This window comes from Lygodium microphyllum, chromosome 5 (assembly GCF_053477565.2).
Source record: "Lygodium microphyllum isolate KBCC chromosome 5, Lygodium_microphyllum_v1.1.10, whole genome shotgun sequence".
Taxonomy (NCBI): domain Eukaryota; kingdom Viridiplantae; phylum Streptophyta; class Polypodiopsida; order Schizaeales; family Lygodiaceae; genus Lygodium; species Lygodium microphyllum.
Window position 1 is genome coordinate 163717407 of NC_141139.1, and position 9164 is coordinate 163726570.

The window sequence follows — 9164 nt, forward strand, 5'->3', positions numbered from 1 at the left end:
ATCTCCACTAGCTTGCACTTGGATACCTCTCCTCTTATACACAAATGACATTGTCCTAATAGTTGATTCCCCAGAGGGACTACAGAGACACCTAGATGCACTGCACTCTTATGCATTTGATAGTGGGCTCTTAGTGAACCTCGGTAAAACTAAGGTGATGGTATTTAACACTACACCAAAGTGGATTAGAAGATCAGCACCTAAACTCGCATATGGGTAGGAAGGCTTGGAGTATGTGGATTCGTATACATACCTTGGAGTACTATTCACAGGTCCCACCTTTTCTATGATAGAGGCAATAGATACTAGACTGACTCAAGGATATGCAGCATTGGGTGACTTGGACACTTCCACATATAGATATAGGAGATTATTGCCCGCCAAGCCTTCTACATCCCCATGGGATCATATCAACTGGAACTCTTTACTTGTCAGCTAGAGCTCTCTTTACTTATAGCCCTTAGTCTACCTGTATTGTTTATCACATTCTCATTTATTATTCTTTTTTCAAACAATTGTACCGTCACACAAATGATTGTAACTCATGGTCTCATAGGTCATTTTGGCCTTTTGCAGACATTTATATATCATTTCATATCTCTCTCTCTCTCGATTGCCCCCACTTGGAGCTCAGCCAAGAGGAGGTGAACCGTATCATCAGAATGGACATCATTCAGCTACACACGGCCAAGACATGGGTAACTCCTACAGAAGACCTAGGGACAAAGAAGGTTTTCTACCGGGAGCACTTCCTGCACATATCTCCGGGGACAGCTTCATTACCTGCCCAAGCTACATGGACACACACTTGTCCCATGGAGTAAGAACCGCCATCGGACAGATCCGTACATCTTCACACCAGGGGTCGAGACAGGTAGATACGGGGCCCACCCCCTCCCCCTAGAAGATCGGATCTGCCAAATCTACCAACTCGAGTCGGAGACAGAAGAACACTACATATGCAGGTGCCCAACGCACTATGAGATCTGGGGACACTTCCACTACCTGTTCAGAGAAGGATTCGGGCCATTCTCCAAAGTGATGGATTTCAAGGACCAGAGATGCCTTAGGCTCTTCCTCTTGGAAATACAACACCACAGAGACCTCCTCCGGACCTCAAAGCAAAGGCAGGAAGTCACCCAACGCCTGCTCACAGAATTCTACCGAGAGCCAACTACCATCCCCACCCATGAGCCCCCACTAGCCCCACTGACCTCCCGACCGTGGGGGACCACCCTAGCCATAGCCATGGCAAGAAGCAAAGCTTGACGCCCACGCCCAACCGGCCCCCGCCCACACAGGAGGCACATGTCGAGAATGCAAGGGATACTACGCCGCCACCGGAGGGCCCTGCCCCACCGATTCAGCCTCTCGATGTTAGATAGACCCATGCTGGACATTTTAGGATCACCAAGCTCCATGAGTAGTTCCACACCATACTTGGAACACATATGAATTGTACCTAGCCTATATACCATTTTGTACCTACTCAAGTAGTTTATCATAGCACTAGATGGTAGCTTTACTGGGACCTGGAAAGTTTCCCAAACATTTTGTAAGTAACGTTTTGGTCTCATAGGCCAACTTGGCCATTTGTAAACGTTAATATAACTTTCCTTTTCTTTCATTTCTCTCTCTCAACCATACCCTACTGCTTCAGCCTCTCCATGCTAGACATGCCCATGCAAGACATCTTAGGATGACCATGCTCCATGAGCAGCTCCACACTGCACTTGAAGTGCATCTAGATTGTATCAATTCTGTATACCATTTTGTACCTACTCACCTAGTTTACCATAACACTAGATAGTAGCTTTACAAGGACTTGGAAAACTTCCCAGACATTTTGTATGTAACCTTTTGGTCTCATAGACCGACTTAGCCTTTTGTAGACGTTTAACTCTCTCTTTTTTTTTTTCGTAAAAGGTAATTGTATTAATTACGAAAAAAATACAAGATTACAGGATTACAAGATACATGATGACACAAAGCCATCATGTGAAGAGGTTTTCTCTTTCTCTCTCTCTCTCTTTTTTCTGATTACAAGATACACGAGGGCCCTAGGCCAACGTGAGGGGAAGCCCCGTAGTAATGCACTGAAAAGGTTACACCAATCATGGCAACGACCCAGAGGCAATTGCCATATGCCACGGATGCAAATCCTCCCGAGGGAGCAAGTCGGAGTGTCGGATGATATCTAGCTGCCAATGCAAGAGCCCTTTAAGCCTGGCAATATGTCGGGGTACATTAGAGGCCGAATCAAAGAGAAAAGCATTGCGTGTGGTCCAAATGTGCCAGCATCCCCAATATCTGAAAAAGTGAAATAAGATCTTCTCATGCAACTGTGGCGGTGCGGGATACTTCGGACGCACAAAAACCCAGTCGAAAGGAGTTAGCGAGAACCCCACCACCGCGCGCCAAATGTGCGACAAGAGCGACCAGATATTCTTGGCGAGCGGGCAAGAGAGAAAACGATGTCGGGCCGATTCCGTCGGTGTGGTACAGAAGAAACAATTGCCATTCGAGATGCGACGCTTGGCAAGGGCCGAGGCCAGAGGAAGTCCACCAATCATCACCCGCCAAAGAAAAACCTTGCATTTGAAAGGTGTCTTATTTAGCCAGCCCTCCATCAGCGTTTTCTGCCACCATGACAGCGATTTCCGCAGTCCCCAAACAGTATTAGCTTTCTCTCCCAGCCATTGGTGATCTTGAACAAGAAGATGATACACCTGATTAGTAGAGGCCTTTTCCAGACTCAGGCGGCCTGCAAGGTCCCAGTCCTGCCAAGGGCGATCCACAGTCAAGGCCGGAAAGGGTTGCCGACCCTGAAGCTTCGACGAAAGCTGCTCCCATAAAGCACGGTATCCACGCGGGATCTTGAAGAGTCGCCGAGCAGTCCGAAATGATAGGAGGACATTGCGATTGGTAAGGGTAGCATCCGCAACCAACGTCACACCTAAACGGGCCATGCGATTAAATCTTGGTCTGAGTTGATGTTTATCTTCCCATGAAAGGAGTCTCGATACTGCCAACAATTCCAGCTGAAAGGAGTTAGTCTGCAAGCGGTCCCCTACTGGGTGCCAACGGGCCTTTTGGAGCACCGCTTTCCAAGAGCCGACAAAGTGCAGTAACAAAGAGGAAGAGGGACTGGAAATACGAGAGTCAGCATTAAGGACATGCCACCAGGAGGCCCGAAGCCGTGTGTTGCCATGGCGGAGCCCGCTGTTCTCAAGAAAATAACGGGCTATGATGGTCCATGGGTAATGGTCCACACACATGGCACGAAAAAGGGACCAACGGAGAGCTAACATATGAGTGTGTGCATCCAAAATAGCTCCTCCACCCATGCGCTTAGGGGTACATGCGTGTGACCATGAAATCCAGGAAATGCCGGCCTGCAGTGAGTCCTTCCACAGCATGAAACGGATGGGATGAGTGAGGGCCTTCAAAGTAGTAGGCGTCCATGGCAACAAAGGCAGGAAATATGTTAGCATTGGAAGCATGATTGTCTGGGCCACTTTGAGGCGGACATGGAATGGCCACGCTTGCGACTTCCAATACATAAACTTTGCCGCAAGTTTTTGTGAAATCCACTCCAGCAGGTCTTTTGGCCGTACATCCACCCCCAACAGGTATCCAAGATGCCTGACAATGGAGCCACGGGAAACCACCTGGCCTTGCCAGCCTAAGGACTGTAGATCAGGCTCCGTACAACTGAGAATGGCTGACTTAAGGGCATTGATGCGAAGCCCAGAGGCCTGACCAAAGAGCGTCCAAACATCTAATGCCCTGCGAATGTTGTCCCTGTCTGCCTGCAAAATCATAAAGGTGTCATCAGCCAAAGATTGGCTAACGAAGTGCCGACCCAACGGAAGAGACAGGCCGGCTAGCTGAGCAGATGCCGCCATGGAGGATAACATTGAAAGGACCGGGTGAGTCGCCAGGGCGAAGAAGAGAGGGCTCAAAGGACAACCCTGTCTAACCGAGCGTGCAAGGACAAATGGCTCTGTAACTCCACCATTAAGCATAACTCTGGAAGAAGCCTCAACACTAATGGTGTAGATCAATCGGGACATGCGGGTACCAAAGCCCATAGCCGACATGAGGTCTGCAATGAAAGACCAGTCCACATAATCAAACGCCTTTTCCAGGTCCAATTGGATCAATACCACTTCCTGACCGGAGTGCTGCGCATAGTCAATAGCCATTTGCACATTTAAGATATTATGCAGAATGTTGCGGCCCTTAATGAAACCATATTGGAGAGGATGCACAATAGTTGGAAGGTGCTTGTGAAGCCGATTCGCCAGCACTTTGGAGTAGATTTTATACATGGAGCCCATCAAAGAGATTGGTCTCCAGTGTTGCAACTTTGACGGCGAAGGGACCTTTGGAATTAGTTTGATAAGGCCTTCTTTCCATGAGGAGGGCATGACCCCCGTTTCCCACACTTGCTGAAACATGGCCACCAATGGCTTCACCAACTGCGTGGCCGAGGTCTGAAAGAATTCATTAGTGAGACCATCCCAGCCAGGACTTTTATCATTCGACAGGCGCAACAAAACGTCCATAACCTCGTCCTCGCAAATATCCGTCTCCAAAGCGGCTTGCATATCAACTGGAACCTGCTGGCGGACCAGATGATAGAAGACCGAGCGGGCATGCGTAACCTGGCTAGAAGGCTAGAAAGAGGAACCAAGAAGTTCCATAAAATAATTTCGGCACATAGTGACAATGGTCTGCGGATCCGTGACCATGCGACCTTCCGAATCCTGGAGTCTGATCATATTTTCGCAGGCCGGAGACGCATGCAAGGCGCGAAAGAACTTATGAGACTGGCAGGCGCTATCTTGCATTGTGTCCGTCAAGTTGTGCAGCTTAGCCTGTTGATAAGACTTCAACTGAAACACTTGAATAAGATGGGCCAACCGCCTCTCCAGAGACAGCAGAAAATCATCATCAGGGGAATCCAGGAGCAAGGAACGGACCAAAGCCAGTAAGTCTTCTGCTGCATGTCAACGTCGGCGGCAAAGCGAGGCATGATGGATCCCATACTGGTGAGCAACTCGCTGCACATTAGAGAGCAGCCGTGCAAATGAAGGCAAGCCCTCAGAGGCGAAGTCCAATAAGAACCTCTCAATCAGCTGCTGCATATAGCCCTGGAAAATTGAATGCTTCAAATAAGAGGAGTTGAAACGTAAAGGGAGCCTATCCAGGAATTGCACAAAAGGGGCAATAGAGTGTGCCCGCATCTCAAGCTGGAGGGGGAAATGGTCCGACAACGCATATTGCCGCAAGACCTTCATTTCCAACATCTCGGGAAGAAAATCATCGCCCTACATGATATACATTCTGTCCAGTCGCGACCAGGTAGTTGCATATTGTGCGGAATGAAAAGTAAACCCTGGAAAAGAAGGGTGAAGCCACGACCAAAGATCTTGCTTGAGCACGTGCAAAGCAAAGGAACTCCACACCTGGCTTTCCGGCGTATCCATTACCGAATGCCCTGAAGTGGACTGAGAAGAGTCAACACACATATTGAAATCTCCCATCAAGAACCCCCTTCGGCCGAGTGACATGGAGCCCTGCAAAGTGGACCAAAGATCCCGTCGGGATGCGGGATCATTCGGATCATAGAGGCCCAACAGCAATAAAATCTCTCCTTCAAATAAGACTTCGATCACCAGAAAACGGCCCTGCACATCATTTTTAACAAGGACAGGCTGATATTTCTCATGGACAATCATCAGCACGCCCGAATAGTGCGTAGCATGGGTCCCTGCATAAAAGAGACGGAATCCATGACAATCTATCACTTTTCCTGCTTCACCGTGACTTTTGTGCTCAACTGCACACAATACATCCCACTGGTTCTCGTGCAAGACGGTCCACATGGCATGTTGCTTATGGCGAGAGCAAATGCCTCGCACATTCCACGTGGCTATCTTCATGTATCCTCAAAGAAGGAAGTCAGGAACGAGGCGCCTGCTGCCTCGATTTCACCTTATCCGCGAGAGCATCCAGGACACCCTCATCCAGAAAATCAGCCAATACTGCGAAAGAATTCTGGCGACCTGCTTTGGAGGTAGAAGGGAAATCCACTGCCTTGGGAGAGGGGCGGGGATAACGCCGATCCCAGGGTGTAATAACATTTCCTTGGGCATCGAACGCCAGCTTGGCAGGTGGGCCTCTGGGGCCGTCTGTATAGGCTCTCCTTGGAGACTGATTGCGGGGGCCCGACGGGGCCGTAGGACGCGCAGCCTGCTGTGAAGTGGCCATTTCTTTCCGGCGCGTATATGTGCGCACGGAATCCTGGGAAGCGGGAGGCCCAGGATCCGCCAGGCTTGCATCCAACTTTTTACCTTTTTTAGGACGTGCCTCAATCCAGTCAGTGCGACGGGAATCCACACTCAGGACCTGTTGTTTGCCTTTATCCATGACATGAGGAGACAGAAAGGCTTCCTAGGGCGTGGCATCAAGCACCATGTCGTCCTTGGGCAGCACAACCTGCGCATCCTCCGAAGATGTTTGCTTTTCAGGGCATTCGGCCATGAAATGCCCCAGTTTACCACATGAAAAGCAATGGCCCGCAAAGTTGCCCCATTTTAAGCGAAAATACAAAGGATGCATGCCCGAACAATTGAGGCGAAGCCACGCGGGCCTTTTCCTGGCCGTGTCCCAAAGCATGCATAAACGGTTGCGGTTCATCGCCCTGAGGCTTGGGGGAACTAGCACTGTTCCCACAACTGCCATCGCATCCTTCAACATGGGCCAATAGACCGCCGGACAGTTTTCCACCTCCACCCACACCGGGCATTCGCGTTGAAGCAGACGCTGGAAGTCGGCCATGGGGCGCCATGGCACCACATGGACCAAGCGGCGATCAAAGAATAGCGGCAACTTGGACAGGAGCTCAGCGCGATGCGTTTCTGATTTCAGCAGGACCTCATAAAACCCGCGAGGTCCAAGGAAGATCTCCTCAACAGACTCCCCTTGCAATAGATGGTGCAACCACTGGCGAATGTGCGAAAGCACTGGGATCCTGCCAGTGAAGAAAAGTATAACTGCACGGTCATAGAACACCGAGAAGGATCGCAAGACTGATTTGGGGTCCACCGTGGCTTCCAGCACATCATCCGTTCCCGCAACAGAAAAACATTCGGTATTATGCTGGACATAATCACCAAGCAGAGTATTGGCGAAGTCCAACAAATGCTCCCAGTCAATTTCCTGCGAATCCGCAGGATCAGAGGCCACTTGCGCATAGGAGCGTTCCGGAGGACTCATTGGCTCATCAGGCGTATGCTTGGAGCGTTTGCCGGCAGGCGGCTGTTCAGAACTCGGCGGTAACTCCTCCGTGCATGGCACCATAACTTCCGGCTCCTCTGCATCGGAATCAGGGCCAAGGGCTGCCACCGTCCGGTCAAGAAAATCCAAATCCAAGCCAGCCATACTGCTGTCTTCACACGCGTCCTGGCAGAGGACGAGCTAGGTTAGGTGAGGTCGATCCTGCGGAGGGACGTATTGCTGGTCCCCAGCTTCGCGCAGGATCCAGTCAAGCCTGCGCTGCCCTGGAGGAAGGGGCCAGGCGGCGCGCAGGGCAGGAAGGCGAAGAAATCACAGGGCAAGGCGGCGCAACACGCAGGCGGGTCAAAGACGAAAGGCGCGCAGGGGGACGACGAAGAGGCGCAGGGGGTAGCGACACGCGAGAGGGCAGGGCGGCGCCAAGCCCGCAGGTCAGAGGGGCGGCGGCAGGAGGGCCAGACGGGCGCAGGACGTTTAACTCTCTCTCTCTCTCTCTCTCTCTCTCTCTCTCTCTCTCTCTCTCTCTCTCTCTCTCTCTCTCTCTCTCTCTCTCTCTCTCTCTCTCTCTCTCTCTCTCTCTCTCTCTCTCTCTCTCTCTCTCTCTCTCTCTCTCTCTCTCTCTCTCTCTCTCTCTCTCTCTCTCTCTCTCTCTCTCTCTCTCTCTCTCTCTCTCTCTCTCTCTCTCTCTCTCTCTCTCTCTCTCTCTCTCTCTCTCTCTCTCTCTCTCTCTCTCTCTCTCTCTCTCTCTCTCTCTCTCTCTCTCTCTCTCTCTCTCTCTCTCTCTCTCTCTCTCTCTCTCTCTCTCTCGACACGCACGACAGGGCAGGTCATTTTCATCCGACGGCTCCACTTTAGGTCCAACTCCACATCAAGTTGCGATCCCGTTCCGCTAACAGCGCCTGCTAGCCAGCTCCTACCCGTTGGCCTCACCGTCATATCCCTCGCCATCCCACAACCCCTCGTCACGTGCGCCACCTCAGCTCTTCGTTGCCTGCTTTATCTACGCCACCTAATGCCAACCTCTCCCGCCATCCATCAACTCCCCATCCACGACCTCTGCAGCCCCCAGTTCCCTGCTGCCATCTCCTAGTCCCACAGTCCCTCCTGTTGTAGCCCAAGATGGGGAGATTCAATCACTTAGACAGCTACCGACTGACATTCAGCTCAGCCCCAAGCTAGAGGAAGGGAAAATTCAACCTAGCATGACTGAGGAGCTCACCCATATCAAAGAGGAAGTACAACAACTCCAAAAAAAGGAGGAGGAGATGACAGAGGAGGCTGTTTCTTGGGCAGAGATGCTCAACCAAACCCAACAGCAAGTAGAGGAGGCGGAGCAATGGATTCAAATTGCAAAGAAGGGGAAACACCTAGCACACGCACCTACAACAACCATAATCAATGACACATTGGAGGAGGAACAAAAAAGGAAAATGAGAGCACTCCATGTTCGAGTGACGGGACTGAAGATGCATGAAAAAGTGGATGAGGGCACCAAGGTGATATACACGTTAATGAATATTAAGAATGACACGCATGTCTCCGCTTGGAGAGTGGGCAAGAAAAGTAGAGAAGGGAAGAGCTCAAAAGAGCGTGCACTCATTCTCCGCTTCTCCACCATGGAGGCTAGGAGAGACTTCCTAGCTCAACGCCGTACATTGAAGGGGACCGGTGTGTTTTTGGGTGACGATCTCACACCAACCCAACTAGCCCACATGAGGGAGTGCATGCCAAAAATTAAGGCAGCCAGGGAGGAGGGCAAACTCGCCTTCTACAGAGGAGGGAGAGTGGTAGTCATGGAGAGGCACCACAAATGACGGTGTGAGACCTATGGGACCAGCCTTGCAGTGGCAATTTGCAAC

General features: G+C 50.9%; 2 protein-coding genes across 4 annotated transcripts in view; one reads left to right on the forward strand and one right to left on the reverse strand.

Moving 5' to 3' along the window:
• MLH1 (MUTL-homolog 1) overlaps positions 1 to 9164 on the reverse strand; it is a 171877-nt gene that overhangs the window by 75957 nt on the left and 86756 nt on the right. The gene's annotated exons all lie outside the window — the stretch shown is intronic.
• Positions 8508 to 9119, forward strand: LOC148036626 (uncharacterized). Its single transcript, XM_087678809.1, has one exon. It carries the CDS (start codon positions 8508 to 8510, stop codon positions 9117 to 9119), a length of 612 nt encoding a protein of 203 aa, XP_087534935.1.